Below are 22,541 nucleotides of genomic sequence, written 5' to 3'. Positions count from 1 at the left end.
CCCTTCCTCAAGTGAAATCAAGATAATAATACATCCCCTACTTCAGAGAGTTTTTGTGAAGATGAAATTAAATATGGGAGTATTTTCAATCCGGTGAAATAGGTGTGTGTAAAATTTTATCACTATTGTGCCTGCTAAGAATAGTAATTTAAAGAAAGGAACTTAATAACAAGTGCTTTGAGCCATCAGAGACATGAGTTGAAGGCATTACCATAATGCTTGAAGATTCTTTGCCTACCTGTGTGAACACCCATGGCATCAACATTTTCCATGTTACAGACAGTGACACAGTTGTCATTAGCATCTCGGACCACTTCATATTCTATTTCTTTCCAACCTGTCACTGACTTCTCCACCAGAATCTGGTTGGTCATAGCAAAAGCCTGGAAATTGGTGAAAAAAGAAATCAAAGAATAAGAAAGGAACTAGGTTTAATGTATTTGGCAAAGTGCCACAGCCTAAACCCTGGTCCCACTGAAGTCTCAAGCCTAGTCTCCATCCTTTTCTATGCTCCAGAAGGCACCATGTGTCAGAAAATCAGTGAGGTACTAGGAATAGCATCCTGCAGTGAATATGCTTGATTTATATTATTGAGGCTTGCCATTCAAAGTGCTGATATGACATTAAATCAAACTAATTTAGGCAAAAGAGAAAATAATTGAGCAATCAGGCAAAGGAAAATGAAATTATTTCAGTAGCTAGGCTTCTGTGAAACCCGAAAATGTGATAAGTGCAAATAAATATGGAAAAATAAGTCTAAAGACTCTGTCTTTCTCTAAAATAGCTGAGGATGCTTTGTAAAGAACATACACAATAAAAGTCACTTGATGTTGATGAGGAGAAGAAAGGAGATGATGATGGTTGTAAACAGTTAGCCAAGATGGCATATGAAACTTGGGAATTAGAAGAATCATATGCAGCTATTATTATGGGCAATCACTGCCTAAGTGCTTCAATATTGAGTCATATATCATGCATGCCTGATTAAACAGATATGAATTAGTATAATTATCATTCCTTATTTACTCTGTACCCATTGGTAAGTAGAATGCTGAACCCAAAATCTGAAAGAGGCGGTCTCTAACCTTAGGACATTTAGTTGCTGAAAAATCCAAGGAAGAAATGTCCCTTTGTCTCATAATAGATTTGATTTGTGAAGGCAATAAAAGCAACTGGACAAAGTAGTCTGAAATTTTTCAAATTATTAGCAGGTACCATAATGAAATAATAACTCAATGTAAGTTATTCTGTGATGTGCCTCAACACTATTTTTTTAACCTCAGTCAACACTACAGGCTCCAGCATGTGCACTTGAAAATGTAACACTTTTGGCCTCACCCATGATGAGGTTTTCAAAGTGGTTAAGAAACTCTGTAGCCAGTGTGAACAACTTAATAATGATTAATTTATCATTTGGATTACCTGCTAATAGAAGAAATCTCTGAAACAAAGGAGATGAATAGGGGGAAGCCTTTTGCATTCTAATGGAATAGACTGGACACAAGGACAATTAAGATCAGCTTCCGCTGTTGCCTCAGCTTCTTTTTCTTTCAAGTCTCAGATTTTATACAAAGATTAATTTAGGGATCTACATCAGGTTAATGCATTTTCTAATGATGCTAAATATAATCTCAAGAGAGTCAGGGGTAGCTTGAAAGGGAAAGTGTTAGTCACTCAATTGTTTCCCACTATTTGAGAACCCGTGGACTATAGCCTACCAGGCTTCTCTGTCCATGGGATCTCCAGGCAAGAATATAGGGGTGGGTTGCCATTCCCTTCTCCAGGAGATTTTCCCAATTCAGGGACTGAGCCCAGATCTCCTACACTGCAGGCAGATTATTTTGCTTAGACTATAACAATACACATCATTTTTCTCACGGGAAAAGCTAGCTGTATAAATAATTTTAAAGTATCCCATTCCAAAGTTAATCTTCATTGTAAATATTTTGGATGACTGAATATTCAGAGTGCTTTTATACTGTAAAAAAAAAATTTTTAATTGACAATAAATATGCCTTGTCATGATTGACAGTAATAATGAGGTTATTAATATTAAAAACATTAGGAACATCTAATGTGCTAGAGGAAAAAAAATGTATACCTCCATAAGCATCTTTTCTTTAAGTACATGATTCAAAAGTCCAGAATGGAAACAAGAAACATTCATATTAGATATGTTTCCCTTTGTAGGGGATTGTTTTGGCAACTTTAGAAAAACTCAGTCCCAGTTTTGGGCATGTAAATTTGCCATTGCAGTTATTCTGTTGTTGTTTAGTTACGAAGTCCAAATCCGACTGTTTTGCAACCCCATGGACTGTAGCCTGCCAGGGTCCTCTGTCCATAGCATTTCCCAGGTAAGAATACTAGAATGGGTTTCCATTTCCTTCTCCAGAGGATCTTCCTAACCCAAAGATCAAACCCATGCCTCCTGTTTGGCACGTGGATTCTTTATCACTGAACCACCAAGGAAGCCCTGCAGTTATTTAAGCACATTTAAGTTTATTTATCTATTCTCAAAATCTTACAATTCAAGGACCTCATTTTTTTTTCTTTCACTCCAAAAAGTAATGATAAAGGTATAAACTCTGCTTGATAGTTACTCAACACCCCCCAAAATAGCCATCACAATAATTCTGTCAGCTTTGTATCCATAACTGCCCCATGGAAAGTTATATGAGCCTCTTGGGCACAAACACATTCATTAACTGTGAACAAAAGTCACTGCTTTCATGGGGCATGGTTTCTTTGTTAATATCTATTTTTTGGAGCATATCTGAATTTTCTCAAGATTTTCCCTTTAATACTTAAGAAAAGAAGTGTTCAGAAATACGTTAGAGTGATTTTGCTGAAAAGTAAATTGTAAGCACTCAAATCGCACTTTTGCTTATATGTGTGTGTGGCAGTTGGCAGAGAAACCAGTCATTCATGACACTATGAGGTTTATACTGTATTTATTTTAGACACCTAAATTTGAAGTAAAACTAAGCTGCTCAGTATGTTACATTTCCCTTACTGGACACCATCCATGTCAAATTGTTTCAAAATATAACAGCAAAATGGAATATTATATTCTGGGTGTTTTTTTTAAGCCACTAAAATAAGCTTAACATCATATGTGTTTTGGAGCAGATTTTGAAGCAGAGGGAGATGGAATTGGATTGGCTACCCCACAATGAAATCAGTAGACAGTACAGTGGAGATGGACCTTGGGTTAAGGCTGCTGCTACTGCTAAGTCACTTCAGTCGTGTCCGACTCTGTGCGACCCCCTAGATGGCAGCCCACCAGGCTCCCGTCCCTGGGATTGGGTTAAGGCTGTGTCCAGTGTAAATAACTGCACTGTACCTCCATTTCAAAAGAGTCATCTCTTGGACAACAATTTAGAGATGTGGCAGTGATTTATAAACAGAAAAAAAGGTCATCTTTTCCATCTATGTAACTTTCTTTAATTGAAAGAGTATATCAGGGAATTTTCTTGGGTGGTAAGAATTTGGTCTGCAAAAACACATACCTTTGTGCTGAGGTCCATTAAGGTCTCTCTGTTGGGACAGAGGCCTGACCCTAACCCGCCCAGGGCGTAAGCAGAACGGATCATCACCGGGTAGCCAATGGCGTCTGCTGCCTTCAGTGCGTCCTCAATCTGTCAACAAGAACATGAACTCAAAGCTGTAAATGCTGACCACACTAGCAAAGAAGACCAACCAAGAGAGTCTGGTGATTCAGGTGTGTCAGTTTATTCGGGGGAAAAGACCATGTTCGATTATTCCCTCATTGCCTTCTGAGAAACAAGTAGTATTTTAAGGATTTTAAGTTAAATTTTAGGATTTTTTAATGTACAGTGAAGACTCTTTTCTAATCCCTTTGGGGTCAATTTTATTAAAATTTAATAAAAATATTAAAACAATGATAAATTGTTAAAAAATAAAAATAATGACCAAAGGCAAAATAATTGTCATTAATTTGAGAATGAGGGCCATATTGAAATTTTAAATTCAGTGTAAAAGTCTTCATCTCTTAACAAAAAAAGGCTTTCTACTACAGAGTCTAACTGGAACGCTACATAGAACAAGAGTTTTCATTTTTCAAGTTCAGTCAGAGAGTAGTCCCAGAAGCTTGGATTTTTTTTTTTTTTTAACTTACAGAATACAACATATGGTGGCTATATTTTTCTGTCATGGAATATTATTACACTACCAATGGGAGTGTAATTACACCTTTCCCATATGCCTGTTTCTCATCCTAAGGAAGCCAAGGACATAATTAAATCGGGCAATGAAAGAATAAATGTATAGCAGGAGCTTTCCAAATGTTCAGCAGAGCTATCCTGGGAGTATTCCTGATTGACAGCTTTGCAACATGCTATGTACTTGATAACGCTCTTTTCTGAAAACACACATAGCCCATTTTTAGTTGTCCCAGCAGTATCTGCCTTATCTCAGAAGATCTGCCTGTTTCCACAATGGGGAAGTTGCATCAGAAACTGCTTCCACTACCCCCATTTCACTGACTGTATGCCTGAAATCAGGAATAAAGTCACAGACAAAAACAGACATACAGAAAGTCTGACTTTTTCCTGGCACCCAGTAAAAGCCCATCAATAGGTACAGGACACTATGGAACATGATTAAGAGAAATGCAAAACAAACTTTCCTCTTTAAACAACTAAGCCACAGGTTTCTCAATTATAAATATTATTGATTAGATCCAATGGCCTTTTTTGTAGATGATTTTATTGTAAAATGTTTATTACATTCTAACAAAAAATTTAAAACCAATCATTTCCCGTTTGTAGGACATTCTCACAAAATGTGTGACTAATCCCAGGAAGAAGATAAAAATTACTTTGGCATTGCAAGTTGATATGCTTCTTTGTTTTGATTCAGGAGATCTGATACTCAGGGCACTTCAGCCATTGATAAACCATATCACCTGTGGGTTTATGCTTCCCTTTTCATAAAATAAAATACTAATATGTATCCCTAATGTTTCAGTTGAATGTTGCAATTAATACACAGTGTCTCTGAAGTACTAACACATTTCTGGAAAAAAATATATGTAAATAAAACACTATTATTTTTCAGCATGATAAATCATTCTCTCTAAATGCAAGACAGATAATGGCCCTGCTTCTCTAGAACAATGATTTCTTACCGATTCCACTGCAAAGCTTGGAGCAATCTTTTCATTAATTTCATTTAGTTTGTCTGAGAACAGCTGTCTATCTTCTGTGGCCATAATGGATTCAACTGAAGTTCCCAGGACTTTCACACCATATTCCTTGAGCACACCTCTCTTGAATAATTCCACTCCTACAGAACAACAAAATAAATAAATAAATACATAACAATAATAAATAAGCAAAATAAATCTGTTTTTAAAATATTTTATGTTTTCTATAGCAGATATCTGAATGCAACTTTTTTTAAAAAAAAATCTTAACTACAAAAAACCCCCATCGGCCACAAAAGAATTATACTTAGGGTAAATAAAAGTTTTGAAAGAAAAATTCTGAAGACATTTTAGCAACATATTTTGTCGGTGCTAAAATATCTTCAGAATTTATTTTTCCAAAAAGTTTTCGCTGGTACTGGGCTTTTCAGGTGGCACTGGTGGTAAAGCACCTACCTGCCAATGCAGGAGGTTTAAGAGATGTGGGTTCGATCCCTGGCTTGAGAAGATCCCTTTGAAGAGGGTTTGGCAACCCACCCTAGTATTCTTGCCCGCAGAATCCCATGGACAGAGGAGCCTGGAGGGCTACAGTTCATAGGGTAGCAAAGAGTCAGACATGGCCGAAGCTACTTAGCACACACATGCGCTTTGTTCTTGTTACTATTACATGTATGTTCACTTTTATTCTCAGAATAGAATTCATTATTCTAATTAATAAAAATCATAGGATTACTGTAAGGCTTAAGATTTTAGTATATTTCCTTTCCTTCTAAGGAAAGTCTATTTCTATAATGAACTTCTCTTATTTAAATAATCCCACTGATGTGGGTTTCTATCTGGGCTAAAAATTAGCAAAATTGTTTGTGTTCCCACTAATCTGACATCAATTTTGACTGCTTTTTACAGTTGATATACACATTACATCATCAACTGCTTCCTGGAACTAGCAATGGGATTCTCAATAATGATCTATTTCTAAAGGTTTAAAACATTTTAAATAGAACAGAGCTTAGACTCAGCAGTTGTGTGAAGGGATGATAGAGAGACTCATCTATGTGACCACGAAAATATATGTGACACATAAGAGCACAGAGCACTTAATCAATGTTAATTTTCATTTTACATTCATAGTAGTTCTCAGAGTTTCACTGGAAGCAGAGAAAAGCAGTATCATGGGACAGAGGAGGAGATTCAAAAAAACCTACTGAACTACTGCAAAGCATTAAAGGAAAAGGTTTCCCTTTTGTCCCCCAGCTGTTCTGGGAAATAAACTGGTAATATTCATCATGTGACATTATCAGGTGGCTGTCTGCTAAGCTTCCTCACACAGAGGAAAGCTTTTATGAACACATAGAGCTCAACTGTTAAATAAATGAAAACAAATTGCTATATATAAGTACATAAACCAAAACTCTGCAAATAAAAGAACTCACCGCAATTCAGAGCTGTCTGGCCACCCATGCCTAGAATTAACCCATCTGGCCGTTCCGCTTTGATGACCTCTGTGACAAACTGAGGGGTGATGGGAAGAAAGTAGACAGTATCTGCTTGCTTTAAGCCCACTTCATTGGTTTGCACCGATGCAATATTTGGGTTCATCAGGACAGTTTTGACATTTTCTTCCTGAAAGAAACAAAAGGATCTAGAATCTTAACACATGATCTAAAGAGAATAGTCATAATTCAAATGAAGAGGATTATTGGGTAACAAAATTTTAGGTTATTCCACGGGCTGCAGAGATCAGTAACAGGACCATTGTGAATGGAAGTTAAAAGATGGCAAACATTTGGTGAGAGGAAGAAAGAAAATTGCTTGAAAATAAAACTATCCAAAAAGAGCTGCTGCTGCTGCTGCTGCTAAGTTGCTTCAGTCGTGTCCGACTCTGTGCGACCCCATAGACGGAAGCCCACCAGGCTCCTCCGTCCCTGGGATTCTCCAAGCAAGAACACTGGAGTGGGGTGCCATTGCCTTCTCCAATGCATGAAAGTGAAAAGCGAAAGCGAAGTCACTCAGTCGTGCCAACTCTTAGCTACCTCATGACAATCATTCTAAATTCCTTGTCGCTACACGTATCAAGCAAAGCTAGAGATGTTTTCTATAGAATTTGACCAGAGGTCCGCAAATACTATGCAACTTTACAGCTCAACTGACCTTAAAAAAAATAAATATTCTGATTTTTTCTGAACGAGTAAAATATAAAATGGAAAAAAGACAACATCAAAACTGCTTCCTTTTCTAACGTTTCTTGAAAAATAACATTGAGCATGTACTTTAAATGCAAGATAATGTATTTCCATCTAGCTGGAAGCACTGAGAGCCTTCTGCTGGTTTCCATTTTCCTTAGATTTTCATGCCTACTGTAGTGCTTTGACAAAGAGCATTATACAACTGTTTATACATATAATATAAAAAGAAAATGACCATATGGCAAAGAAAAAAGAAAAATTTGTGTGTATATGTGTATATGACGATATTCATAGCCCTATCTCATTCCTGACATCTGGCTGCTGCTGCTGCTGCTGCTGCTGCTGCTAAGTCGCTTCAGTCGTGTCCGACTCTGTGCGACCCCATAGACGGCAGCCCACCAGGCTCCCCCATCCCTGGGATTCTCCAGGCAAGAATACTGGAGTGTGTTGCCATTTCCTTCTCCAGTGCATGAAAGTGAAAAGTGAAAGTGAAGTCGCTCAGTCGTGTCCGACTCTTAGTGACCCCATGGACTGCAGCCCACCAGGCTCCTCCGTCCATGGGATTTTCCATGCAAGAGTACTGGGGTAGGGTGCCATTGTCTTCCCCACCTGACATCTGGTGAGACCCCTAAAGTAATTCTTCATGTAGGGTACTAAGGATAATAACTATATAAACCAGGATAAGGGTGACGGTTAGTAAAATAATTATTATGAAATATGGCCTGATGGTTCTTTTTTGTTTACCCATCAACATGTCAATTTTGAACTCTTCTAAAGAGTCAATAAAATATTCAAATGAAAGTATAGAAATCATCCTTGAAAGCCCTACATATCCTTAGGGGAAGGGTCTGGATGAAAAATGAGATATATTTCATGCTACCTTAAATTCAAATAGTGCCTTAAAACTTGTGATGTTATTTTTACTTGATTTACATTATTTTTATAGCAAAACTGTGAAAGAAATTTTCACCTTACAGATGAGGAAATTGAGATTTAACAAGACTAAGTGACTTGCCGAAGATCACACAGGTGATAAAAAACAAAATTAGGACTGTAATCCAAGTCTTAGGATTCAAGTCCTATGTCCTTTCCTCTCTAAAACTGTAAGGAATTGTTTTTCAAAAAGAGTATTATTAACAAAATATTGAATGGATACAGATAGATAAGCAGATGCATTTAAAATATAAGTTAGAATTTAAATAATTGAGTCCAAATGAAGAACACATCATTAACAGAAGTTATAGAAGGTCTCACTGCTCTAGAAAAGTAACAACAGAAAAGTATATTTGTTAAGTATTTTCTTGAATGTGCTATACAATGAATATAACTTTTTATAAATCAAATTACATAGGAAAAGTTCCCATAAATGCATGTAATGAGCTTCTATTCATTTTAAAACTTAGAAATAATTTCAAACCTTTTTAATAAATGTTACATCATTTTTTCTAATATATTTCCAGCTATAATGTATGCATAAGTTTTTAAATATTTAGTTCATAAATTCATATTTATTAACCTCTTAATTAATTATAGTACTATATCTAATAATTCCTATTCTTCATCTAAAATGTATAACTCCACCTTTTGGATGCAGTGCATATAAAATATTAATACAACCTATGAAAATATTAGTTCTTAATAAAACTACCAAATAGGATAAAAAAAATTGCAGGCTAGTTTCATGTGTTCTAAACTCCAAACACATTTAAATTGTGTTCTAACGAATCTTAACCATTGGACACCCACTAATTATCTAAAGATAAGTTTAACCTCAATGCAGTGAAATAGAGGATGAAATGGTTGGATAGCATTACCAACTCAATGGACATGAATTTGAGCAAACTCTGGAAGGTAGTGAAGGACAGGGAAGCCTGGCATGCTGCAGTCCTTGAGGTCGCAAAGAGTGGGACACGACTGAGCAACTGAACTGAACTGAACTGTCAAATAAAGCACACTTTGAAAATGTACGTAAAAAGCCTGTGTGCACGTGGGTGAACACACTATATGGAGAAGAGTATTAACAACAAATGGAAAGAAGAGTAAAGTAATTGGGGCAGGGGGCTATGTCTATTTTCAATAGACATCTGTTAGGAGAAAAATCTCTGTATATAGAATACTGAATAAAATAAAGAGAAAAAGGAAAAATTTGGCCATCTTTCATGTTGGTTGGCCTCTTGCTGCCTTCCCTATGTAGCTCTCTCCTAGCCAAGTCTCTTTGTAAGAGTGGCTTGACACCACAAAGCCTGTGGCAAGGTCACAGAGAGCACACATTGCCTTTGTTTTTTTTTGTTTGTTTGTTTGTTTTTGGGTTTATTTTTTTTTTTACTTTACAATATTTTATTGGTTTTGCCACACAACAACATGAATCTGCCACAGGTGTACACATGTTCCCAATGCTGAACCCTCCTCCCACCTCCCCCCCCGACATTGCCTTTGGATGGCCTGATTAACACTAAAATGTGGACTATTCTGTAAATAAGAACACCAAAGAGAAGCCAAGTTAGTTTTTCAACAGAAATAGCATACATGTACAGTGAGTTATCTACAGGTTTATTTTACTATCATAAAGATGGCGGAGATTTCCAGAGACTGAAGAAACAGGGAGGATATTCTTTGCAACTTAGTTATTAAACCCTCTATTCCACTCAAAAATCCAGTTATACTATCCTGGTAAGTCATCCAGTCCAAGTCACAGACAGTGAAATTAGGTGGCCCACAGTAACTTCTAAAGATTGGACAAAAGGCATTGTTGCCTTTACTCTTCTGGTTGGATCTTCCCCATTTCAACCGAAGTGAAGCCTGAAGTATCCCTTAGAATATTCGAAGTACTTTACAGCACCAGGTATGCCCAAACTCCCTTTCACACAAAAGACAAATGTTTTAAAAGCTCACTGCCTTAACAAGTACTATCTATAGTGTAGACTTATATGTTTTTAGTTTAAATAGAGATATCTTAGATAATTTTGGAGATCAATCCAATCTTCTTAATTCGCAGGTGTGCACAGTTGAGAAAGCTAAAACTCTTGTCTGTGATCAAACTTCCTTTTATAGAAGATGTGTAAGGAATAGTGAAGGAAATTAATTATAGTGACTTTGAAAAGAGGTAGTGTCATAAATCTAAATTATAAAACACTAATTAGACTCATTAAAGGGAGTATATTAATTCCAGGAAAGATCATGTTCTCTCACCTTCATCGCTTTCACAGCTTGCGATCCCGAGTAATCAAATTCACCTGCCTGGCCAATGGACAGACCTCCTGATCCTAGGATAAGGACTTTGGAAACCTGTAAGCAATAAAAAAATGACATCACTTTTATTACTAATATGGGAAAATAAGTCATTTTTAAGTATGGTAAATATAAACTAGATTGGCTGGCTTTATGTGGGGATTTAAAGTACAATGTTTTGAAATATACATGAGTAAAAAGATCAACAATTTAAACATCTCAAAAAGCAATTTCCAAAGATCATGAAGCTTTTTTTACTTAAACAAAAAATTTTTGGAAGAAGTCTACATTTTATTTAAACATATATAAATATCTAAAAATAACTACATATATATGAAAATGTATATCTATATGTGTTTATAATAAATATAATTTATATATAATTTTTAGATAATCTCCTTAAAATTTATTTGGCTAAATGGATTATTATTCCATGGGTTTCTGCTGGACAAATAATGGGCTTAAACGGAAACAAGCCTGTGAGCCTTTCCTAACAAATGAAGAGAAAACACAGAAGGCAAGGGGAAACAGGGACACCTTTATATTTACATTTTGACTTTACTTTGTGGTTCAATCCAGAAATATTTACAGAAAATACAATAATAAAAAGATTATGTTTTAGCTACATCCTGAAATTCGTACAAATTATACATATGACTTCAAGCAAGTAATAATACTGCTTATTTTTAACCACAACTGCCAAGCCATTCAGAGGAAGAAGATGTTCTAGGTCACTGCAAGAAACAAGGACTTAGGAAACAGTTTGTATTAATGGAGTGCCTACTATGTGTAATGCAATGTAGAATCCCAAGTTCCCCTTTACCTCACCATTTAAAAAAAGGAAGGCATCCGTAAAAGATGAGTTGAGAAAAACACTATATGATGGATGGCTTCATTAGCTATGGAGAACCCACAGTCTGATTTCACATGGTGTGGCTGGATTACCTCCAACCTCTCCATCTCAGTAAAAGAGGCTGTCATAGAAATCTTTAAAACAAACTGTCTAATTCAACTTATCATTTTATGTAAGCATATAAATCAATTATTTTTGTTCATGATAAGAGGATTTTACATACATATGTGTGTATGTGTGTATATACACACACACATATAATATACATATATGTACGTGTATGTATGTACCTATATATACATATATAATACATATATGTATATGTACATATATATACATATATATGTTTATATATACTTAAAAATACATCTACAGCCTTCTACATTTTATGTAATAATGATGTAGGTGTGCCTTAACTTTGAAAGAAATGAGTGAAGCCTTTTCATATTAACATACATATTCAAACAAATAAGAATTCAAGTCTTAGGCTATATTAATCCTTATCTATCTGCTCTTTAGAGGTAAAATAATATTATTCCATCCATGATGTTAAATAATAGATCTTCTAGTTAAAAAAATGTGATCATTATAACGACTGTAGTCTGAACTGTATCTCAAGTACTCATCGGGCTCTGGTTTATTGAGTAATGGACAATTCATCAAATTTGAAATTAAATTAAACCTTAGTCCTCATTAAATTATTTTTATTAAAAATGTTCTAGAAGAGGTGAACTTTAAAAGACATGATTTTTAAATCACAACGTGAAGATTCCAGTGAACATCCAATGACTCATGTAGAGCAGACCAAATAGTTAGCTGCTAAAATGATGGGTGATTGCAATATTACCAATCATCTTTCATAGCCATCAAAACAGTTTACTTCATTCACTTAATAAAGGAATCACACAACAGGGAAAATCCAAAATACATACACCAAAAAGAAGCCCACACATACTGACCTCAACTCGAGATGCTACTAGGCCTGGCTTCGGGAGTACCGATGTAATGGTGTTTCCTTTCTCCTTCTTTATCAGTGAGAAAAAGGAATCAAACAGGTACTAGAAAAAAATAGAGCCAACTAGTTAGAAGTTGCAAAACTCACAAAACTGTCACTTAGAATATAGTATGTCCAGTTCAACTTGAACTTTAGATAAGCAACAAATAACTTTTTAGGATAAGTATTCCTATGCAATATTTGTTTAGGGGTGGGGGATGCCAAAGCTAGCAAAACTAAATATTTTTTACTATAAGAATTAGATCAAATAAACACTTTTAACTCCTCGTGTCAAATTCTATTAAAAGAACACTTTCAGCAGACAGTGAACATTTCAGATAATGCCTTCTGAAAATGTCATTTTAGCCCCTTAATTAAGAAGAATTTTCTCCTAAATAAAACTCTAGCTATGCAAAAAAGAAAAAAAAAAGGAAGCTATACTACTTATGCACCCTACTGTGAGAACTAACTGGATTTTTAATTGTCTATCAGGTCTAAAAATATCTCTAAAGATTGTGTTACATATACAAATATTTCTAAGATTCATAAGCTTTACAATGAATTTATTTCCACTGTTGCACTAGACATGACAAATTTCAACAAATATATTCATTTGCAACTATTTGGCAGAAAAAAAGAACTAAGTGAAACCAGATATCACATATTTTAATTTCAGTGTTCCTAATCTGAAGTAGGCAAATAACAGGCAAATAATCTAAATTTTAAGTTAAAAAAGTATTTAGCACACATTAGGCAATAGATGTATATGTATGCAACTAATGTTATTTTTGAGTGTAGATAATGTTGTACTGACTTTGGCTATTAAGAACCATTCTTTCCTAATAATATTAAAACAAGAACAAAATATAAATATCTGGAAAGGGCAATTCAGGGATGAGGAAGCAGAGTCTACAAAGGGAAAATTCCTATTCTCCTCTTCATTTTGCCTAGCTGTCTTTTCTGAGAGCATCTGCTGACAAGGAAGAATTGCCAGTATCACTAATGCAGGCCCTAGCAAGTACAAGAGGAAGAGTCACTTCAGACTTCCCAGACTTTTCTGAATATCTCCACAAGCCCTTTTTGGAAAAATGTTCTTGAACACTGAAGCAAAAACTCACATGAAATAGTAAAAATATTAAATTTAAAACAAAACTCCTCTAGGCATTTATTATGGTTCTTTGCTTAAGCCATCTGACTCATATGTGTGTGTGCAAGCATACCTTCCCCACTCCCCACAACCCTGCTCTTCTTCTTGCTCCCACTGCTGTTTATTTTCCCTTTATGGCTACACAACCAGTTGCCATAGGGATTTTCGTGAAGTCACAGATGGGGGATTAAAATTTCATTTCAGTTATGAGAACCAGAGAGCAAGAGGGAATTCATTTGCATAGTGCAACAATTGTAAATTTCAGAACTAAATATATTAAAATGATAATCATTTAAATAAAAATCACATTGCGTTAGTTTCTTAAGGGCTTTCCGACTTCAAATTTTTAAAAAGATTGAAGTTTCCTCCATGATATTCATGAGGAAATTTTTCACAACACAGGCATTATCAAAGCACTCTTTTTAAGAATGTTTTGTACCAAGACCACCTAGGTAATTACTTTGGTTTCTCAATTTTTCACATAAGTATATTTCTAATTTTAAAAAATTTTAATATGTAATAGACCTCATCTTTCTGACATACCTCAGTGTCTGTTGGCCCTGGGCCAACTTCTGGGTGGAACTGCACACCAAAGAAGGGTTTGCTCTCATGCATAATCCCCTAAAGGAATAAGAAATTGGAAGAAATTCATACAGTAACAATGAATGTCAACCAGGAATAGGTATGAATCAGTGGACAATGAAGTTCAAATTTTTAAAACTAAGTTAAAAGTTTGAGAACGTTTTAAAAATAAACAGTACTAATAAACATAGGCCAATAAAGACTCAACTGATGTGGTTCCCCTATTTAAAAAAAAACTAGCTTGTTCTATAACATTTCAGGCCCCTCTAGGCTCTGATCAGAATCACTTAAATCCTCTTCTTTTAACCAACTCCGAAATTACTTCTCCAAGGGTTTCTCAAAGGCTACTTCAGTGTTGAGTTGCAGAGACATGCATAGACTGGTCCCAAACAGATCTCCTTCCACCAATAACCCATTAGCAATGAATGTGTAAAACAGTCATTGATTAACCATTCAAACTGTGGGTCTTTAATGAGTCAACTGATAAGGGAATAAGACAGAAAAAAATTACTTTTTTAAAAAGCAGAGGGCTATGCCGACTAAGGTCCGTCTAGTCAAGGCTATGGTTTTTCCTGTGGTCATGTATGGATGTGAGAGTTGGACTGTGCAGAAGGCTGAGCGCCGAAGAATTGATGCTTTTGAACTGTGGTATTGGAGAAGACTGTTGAAGAGTCCCTTGGACTGCAAGGAGATCCAACCAGTCCATTCTGAAGGAGATCAACCCTGGGATTTCTTTGGAAGGAATGATGCGAAAGCTGAAGCTCCAGTACTTTGGCCACCTCATGTGAAGAGTTGACTCATTGGAAAAGCCTCTGATGCTGGGAGGGATTGGGGGCAGGAGAAGGACGGCGGAGGATGAGATGGCTGGATGGCATCACGGACTCGATGGACGTGAGTCTGAGTGAACTCCGGGAGATGGTGATGGACAGGGAGGCCTGGCGTGCTGCGATTCATGGGGTCGCAAAGAGTCGGACACGCCTGAGTGACTGAACTGAACTGAACTGAACTGATGGAAAATAATCTATAACAAGAATTATTCCACATACATACCCTAGAAAAGCCCACATAATTAAGGGAAAGGTATTTGCAAAACAGAGTATTAAAACTCCTGAATTTCTCTTCACTCACTTACCTCGTTTGTTTGATCATTAACATTCACAAAAAGTGGTTTCCAGCCAGCAGGAAGGGTGCTGTCCAGGGCGTAGCCATGATTCTGAGCAGTAATGAAAGCCTGTCTGTTTGTGATATTCAAAACAGGTTGATTCTGCCCTCTGGATAGAAAAGGTGAAAAAGAATAGAAAAGAAAAAGCAAAGAAAATAATATAAATGCATTAGATGTAAAATAGAGAGTAAGAAAAGATAATTAAAATTCAAAAGTTTCAATTGCTTAGTGAAAAACTACTCCATGAGAAAAATCACAGATTCTTAATCCCAATAATTTTAGCAAAAAAAAAAAATCAATTCAGGAAGCTTTGTTGTATGCTAAATATCAGATCTATTAAACTTATATGATCGGTTTTAAAAAAGGAGAATTGCACTCATAACAAAAATATTAAGATATGCTTACTAGCTTAGAGACAGACAAATATAAGCAATTTCTTTTAAGGCTGCTACAGTAATTTTAAAGCCAAAGGAGAGTACTTGGGGGATAATAAAGAGGTTACTCCTCACTCCTGAATCATTTTGAATTATACTTCATGTGGAGGGTGGACTGGGAGGGAAAGTTCCATGTTGAATAAATTAACATCATTTAGTGTAAGGAAGTAAAACCAATAGGATCTGAAGATTTCTGGGTTCTTGAGTTACACTAGCTTTATAATATTGTCAGCAGCAGCAGTGCTCTGAAATCAAGCTCAAAATCTTAAAAATTTCCTTTGGAATATCATTTGAGTATTATAACTTCAATTTAAGTCAAGGAAAGGAAAATAACTTTAAATTATGACAAAGTTATTGTTAGAGAAGGCTGCCTTTCCAAAATGTGATAAAAATGGTATCAGGTAGTCAGGCAACTGTGAACCACGTAATAGTGTGGTTATCTATTTATTCTGAAGAAAATGGCATGTAAGCTCTCTAAGCCTTTTTGGTTTGTTTACTAACAGTATTTCAGAGCCAGTCTGACATGTAAACAGAAGCATAACTGCCTTACCTGTTGGCCATGGACATCTTGTAGACTTGGGCACCAGCAGCCAATCCTGTTATTAAATTTCCTGTACTGATTCCAAACAATGGTTCCTTGCGATCACTCTCCAAGATCTAAATTAGAAAAAAAACTTTATTACTCCAAAAGATCAGGTCCCATATATATATATATATATATATATATATATATATATATATATATATACACAACCTCTGAAAGAAGTAAAATGAAGCATTTTTCCCCCTTAATTTACAAGGTAAAGAAAATAGTAATTGAATAAAAAGTTAGATTATGAATAAGGACAGGATTGACAATTTGCAAGCATTAAAATTCAATAGAATATACTTAACATCCAGACTAAATTAAATCTAGTTTACTATTTCTCTAGAAATTCGAAAGTCTTGTAGGTCCCAAGGTCATGGTGAGTAACACAAGTTATCATTTTACAATTGTTCAGACAACACATTTGGAAATCGGACTCCAGCTCTCAACACTCAAGGACACAATCCCAGTTGCTCTGCCTGAAGGTCTTTGCTCTTTCTCCTGTAGAACTCTCACCTAGCTCATTCCCCCTATACACTATCTGTGCTGACACTACCTCAAAAGTCACAAACAGAAGTATGAAAAATATTTTTGTATAAATAAAGTATATTACAGAACAGACTCCCTCCAGTTCATACACAGACACACACTGTCCCGGTTCACTATACCTTTTTTACATTCTGAATTAGTGGTTGTGCAAGAGCTGGGTTACCAGGTCCTCCAGCAATTAAAAGCCCATCATACTCCATCTTGGTGAAATCATGATTCCAAGGCACTACATGCACTTCTGCCCCTCGCTGGAAAAGAAACACGAGAATGGTCAGTTGGGGACTTCCCTGGTGCTCCACAGGGAGTATGGGCTCGATCCTTGATTGGGGAGCTAAGATTCTCATGGCCAAAATAACAAAACATAAACAACAGAAGCAATTTTCTAACAAATTCAATAAAGACTTTAAAATGGCCCACATCAAAAAAAAAAGTTTAAAAAAATTTAATAGTATTTAATAATTCAATTTAATAATATTTTTCTTTGCCAAAGTGCTTAACCTTCTCTTGGCTAATTATTCCCAAAAGGGAAGAGAAACAGAGTACATGATTCAGATAAATAATTCTGAGCAAAAATTATTTAGGGTGACATATTTTGTGTGGTGGAACTGAAAGGGACTCTACAATAAAATGTGGAAAAAAATAGCATTTAAGTTTTGATTCTAAAAAAATAGACAATGCACTTTCCCATACTTCCTCTCACTTCAGGAGGTTGCAAACCTAAAGGCTTCATGACTGGGCACACAAGAACACAGGTTATCTTCACTTACTCCAGGAAAGGGAGTGTCAAAACAGAAGATAACCCTATTTCCTCCAATATTTATTTTGGTCCACCTCTCACCTTTTTCAGTTCCTCATTTTTTTACCTTACCAAATTTTAATCAGCCTTCTTTCCTGGGGTTTTTTCATATTTATATTCTAATAGAAAAATTAGAACTTTTCTATACAAAAGTGGATGGAAGATGGCTTTGATTGTTTTGCTAGAAGCATTTAGCAAGTCAAGAATTTGAGAGAAAGAAGTTTCTTTGGAAAAGTTTCCAGGAAATACTAATAGCAAGCAACATGGTGAAAGACCCTAATAAAGTATGCATTATCAATCAGATACCATAATGCACAGAGCTTTGGATCACTGGGGAACTCTGAGAGCCAGTATAGAATATTCACCTGAAAACAGCCTATCCATGTGGCAAAGGAGCCGGGAAATTGACACTGTCATTGATTGAGACTGCTCCAGGGGTCATTAATTCTATATCATTTCCTGCCTGCCAGCAGCCTCCAACCAACCAAAGAGAGCCCTCAGGCAATGAGATGCAGACACTTGCAATTGGAAGATGGACAAAATGGCTTAAAATGATAAAATAAGAGGGCCATATGGCTAAGCCATCTACAGCATCTACTGTTTATGAGTCCACGCACATTTTTGTTAATAAAATTAATCAGTGCTTGTGCCAGGTCTCAGAATGTCAATCAATAAGTGAAAAGAACAGTCAATATTTTCTTCTGTGTGTTGTAACCTTTGAACTTTTTTTGTTTTTAGTAGCAATCTACATCTCTAATTTTAACAGGGATAAACGTATTATCTCATAGACCAAAGGCAGCGAGAATATATCCTCTGACATCCTGAGAAAGTATACAAGCTTACTCTGAAACAGAGAAAATCAGATTAATACTAATGATCAGTATTACAAACCCCCATCCTTGAGATGGAACAAATTACTTACCTTTACTAATAAGCGGATTACATTGTTTTTTATCCCACAGTCTACAGCTACCACTTTCATGGGATTTCCTTTGCCATACACCTTGACATCCTGCCATTTTAAAAACCAGAGTCAGAGGGAATGTCCAGCCATGAGCAACACATCAATATCATAAACACATCTCAGGATGCTCTGCACTTGGTAACAGATTGATAGCTAACTACTAGGGAGTGGCTGGCAGTTAACAATCAGTTTGTAAGAAAGACATAGCAAATGCCACAAACTCTATCTTGTTCATGAGAACAAAGTATTTTGCTGTTTTGTATAAAATGTTGATTACAGTAATAACAATTATCCCTAAGAATTGGTTGCTTCCATAATTAACAAACATTTTTTCCCATGTTTTGCCTCATTAACAACCAGTAGCAATGGAATTTCCAAGTACTATTGCCTGATTCAGCGCTAAACAGATACAATAATAGATACATCATGCTTTAAACACCTCTTGATCCTCAACTTGCAATAAAGCTTGGATGAGGTAGAGCTATTGTGCATGAGGCTTAGGAAGTGGGGCTAATGGATAAAATCAGTCTGAGTCAGAGGAATTGCTAAGCTAGAGTAGACCACTGGTCCCTTTAGGTTACTGTGTAATCATTTGCATTTAAATGGTAGACTTCATAAAAGGATCCCAGAGCATATCATAATCATTATGTACATTTTAAGCACTGCTTGGAGTCAGATCCATTTTCACTTACCCAAGAAGCAGTTCCCCAAAGTCATAAAAGAAGAAATAATAGAAATAGAAAGCCTAGAGGGCTGGGTGCCTTCACTGGTTCCAGCTTCAAGAGTCAGCAAACACACTCTGAATTTAGCATGATTTCAAAGTTTCTTAAAAGTTTTAGATGAAATTTGCAATCTGGTCTCTTCACAAACACACCATATACCCTCTGTACAGAGTAAGCAAGACCTCATAGAAATAGGAATACATGAATTTGCTAGGATTCTCCAAGAGAGGAATACATTATGCAGTGTTTTTCAACCTTATTTGACCGTAGAATTTTTTTAAGGTGACTTTCTCCAGGCCAGTGCTTCTCACATTCAGGAAATGCTACCCCAAGTTAGTTCTAAACTCTAATAAAATTCTATAAAAATAGCCCTCTATCATGCTGTGTCTCATCTCTTCATAGGGAAGTGAAGTGAAGCGAAGTTGCTCAGTTGTGTCTGACTCTTTGCAACCCCATGAACTGTAGGCTCCTCTGTTCATGGGATTTTCCAGGCAAGAATACTGGAGTGGGTGGCCATTTCCTTCTCCAGGAGATCTTCCCAATCGAGAGACTGAACTCGGGTCTCCAGCGTTGGAGGCAGATGCTTTACAGTCTGAGCCCCAGGGAAGTCCTCATAGAGAAGCGTGTTGAAATCTCTCCTATTTGTTTGCTGCTGCTGCTAAGTCTCTTCAGTCGTGCCCAACTCTGTGCGACCCTGTGGACTATAGCCTGCCAAGCTTCTCTGTCTACAGGATTCTCCAGACAAGAATACTGGAGTGGGTTGCCATGCTCTCCTCCAGGGGATCTTCCTGACCTCAGGATCAAACCCTCATCTCTTACGTCTCCTGCATTGGCAAGCAGGCTCTTTACCACTAGCGTCACCTGGGAAGCCCTCTATTTGTCTAAGCCACCTTCTTTCTCCTATTTGTCTAAACCATCTTGCTGTTGCTTTTCCTGCTATTCCTGGTCAGTCTGGGCTTTCATGACTTTTGTCCGAATTAACTGCAATAACTTTCTAGTTACCTGCTCCTTTATCCAGTTTATTTTGCTCCAAAACGTTGCTGATTTTGGAGTTCAGTTGATTCATTGAGTCAATGACACTAAACCCTCTAGCTCTGGCCCCGTCCATCTCCACTCAACTTTAGCCAAATGTGAACAGCTGTATTTGTGAACCCATTGGTCAGACACACCAAATTAAACATAACTTTTCAAAGACACCATATTGTTTCACTTTCAACATGTGCCATTTCCTCTGCCTAAAACAAAGCTCTCCTAGTTCACCATCTACTGACTTACTCTTTATGTCTCAGGACAAGCCTGAATCCTCTGCAGGGCCTCCCCTAATCTACCTCTTTAATTGGATGTTTCCCCACACATGACCTTATGGTGTCTTGAGCACACTCCAAGGACAGCATTTATTACAGTATTTGCTCCATGATGATTACTTGTTTGCGCACCCCGCCAAACTCTACGGTCCCCAAGAACAGAAACTATAGCCCAAGAGACTCACAACTTTAATCAATATCAACACATGTATTGATTTTGTAGAATACTTAGATGTATTGTATGCCTTCTTGTAAATATACAATATACATATCTCACTTTGGAGTGATATAGCCGTCCTGAAGAACACTTAATTTTTGAAGGGAGCTATAATACACTAAATTTTCAGTGTGCACAGGAATTCTTTTCCCTGGACAAAATAACCCCAGATTCTCATTACAATATTGGGTCTGAATTCTATAAACTGCTCTCAACTCTCTGGCAGACCATTAGCTCTGTACCTATCTTTGGCAATTGTCACTGTACCTATCTTTGGCAATTGAATGACCCTTGTATTTGACATTTTAAAGTCTTGAGTGAAGGAGCCACAAAAAGAAATAAGAAAAATTAAAATAATAGTAAACAGACTCTAAATCAAGCCATGCAAGTTCCCTATAAGTAGAAGTTGCTAACTTTAAATGCACTGTTTTTGCAATATATCAATTTATAACTGTTTTCCCTTCAATTCTGATGCTTGTGGAAGATGATTTTTGCTTAAATGTAGATTTTGGTATTATAAAATAGAAAGGTCTAAAGGGGATAAAATAAAACCACAAAATATGAAAAAAATCTCTCACCTTGGTTGAAACCTCAGCAATCAAATTCTGCTTATTTGGATCCACAAAATCCACAGACCGACCTTCAAATTCAATCTTCCCAAGCATGGTACCCTATCAAATTAAAAAATTAGAGAGTTAACAGGGGGCAATGATGCAGGTGCTGGCAGGATAAATTCACAGGAACTTACACAGCTGCTCCAATATTTAGATGTCTTTATAACTACTCATAACCATCAGCAGATCTTCATCTTCTCAACTTGGGAAGATGAAGCAGTTTGTATGGTACATTTTGGGAAACATGCTCGGTAGTAAAATTACTTCTTTTAGGGCTGAGATAATCACCTGGTGTAAGTGAAGTCAAAGGATAACAGAATTTGGGTTTCCAGGAAGTACAAATCAGAGTATTTAGTGTACTTATGACCTAAAACTATTTCGTTGGCTATGTGGCAAGATAATAGATTGAGAAAAAGAAAGGAAATCTAAAACTTGCTGAAAATTGTAAAAGAATGGAAATATCTTAAAGAGTAAAATTCACATGCAAAAAAAAATGTGAAATGTTGTATAAGTCACAAACTTTGAGAAATGGCAATGAAAGTTTCATTTTTCACATATGCTAATAAGGGCTTGAACTTTAGAGAAGGCTTAACCTTCCATTAAGTTTTCACAAATTAGCCTTGCTAGCCAGAACATGACAAATGTTTTCATATGATTCTTTGCTGTCCTGAGATTAGCTTATTTATTAGTAAATCTAGTTTGACCTATTTAGAAAAATGTTATATTATGTTTAGTAATGGAGACTTTATTGAGAGGGGAAAAGATTTATAAAAAATGGCATATTATGTTTCATAATGATGACTTTATTGAGAGGGGGAGATCAAAATAATTTACTGATTTGCTTTTCTCCAAGGAAATTGTTGCACTGAAGGGAATAGAAGAAAGTCTTTATTTCCCTCTGAAACATATTTCTTGTGGGAAGAAGTAACTTGGGAGTGAGGTGATGCTAGCACATCATCCAGACAGTTATTTCAGTGTGATTATTACAGAGTACTGTCTCAAACTCTGGGAAAGACAGTGAAAACCACCCTTCACT

At 36.2% G+C, this 22,541-nt stretch overlaps 1 protein-coding gene across 1 annotated transcript in view; it reads right to left on the bottom strand.

Annotated features, from left to right (window-relative positions):
* Window positions 1–22,541, bottom strand: part of CPS1 (carbamoyl-phosphate synthase 1) — a 137,328-nt gene that overhangs the window by 79,854 nt on the left and 34,933 nt on the right. The window contains exons 6-17 of the mRNA XM_052660306.1: window positions 21,470–21,562; window positions 18,607–18,696; window positions 17,008–17,136; window positions 16,304–16,410; window positions 15,290–15,428; window positions 14,119–14,196; window positions 12,394–12,492; window positions 10,543–10,638; window positions 6,601–6,790; window positions 5,150–5,307; window positions 3,510–3,638; window positions 239–383 (exon numbers count right to left, since the gene is read on the bottom strand). Coding sequence (XP_052516266.1) covers window positions 239–383; window positions 3,510–3,638; window positions 5,150–5,307; window positions 6,601–6,790; window positions 10,543–10,638; window positions 12,394–12,492; window positions 14,119–14,196; window positions 15,290–15,428; window positions 16,304–16,410; window positions 17,008–17,136; window positions 18,607–18,696; window positions 21,470–21,562 — 1,453 coding nt within the window. The remainder of the gene's footprint in view (window positions 1–238; window positions 384–3,509; window positions 3,639–5,149; window positions 5,308–6,600; window positions 6,791–10,542; window positions 10,639–12,393; window positions 12,493–14,118; window positions 14,197–15,289; window positions 15,429–16,303; window positions 16,411–17,007; window positions 17,137–18,606; window positions 18,697–21,469; window positions 21,563–22,541) is intronic.

The sequence above is a fragment of the Budorcas taxicolor genome, chromosome 2, assembly GCF_023091745.1.
Source record: "Budorcas taxicolor isolate Tak-1 chromosome 2, Takin1.1, whole genome shotgun sequence".
Lineage (NCBI taxonomy): Eukaryota > Metazoa > Chordata > Mammalia > Artiodactyla > Bovidae > Budorcas > Budorcas taxicolor.
This window is presented reverse-complemented; position numbering and strand designations above follow the sequence as displayed.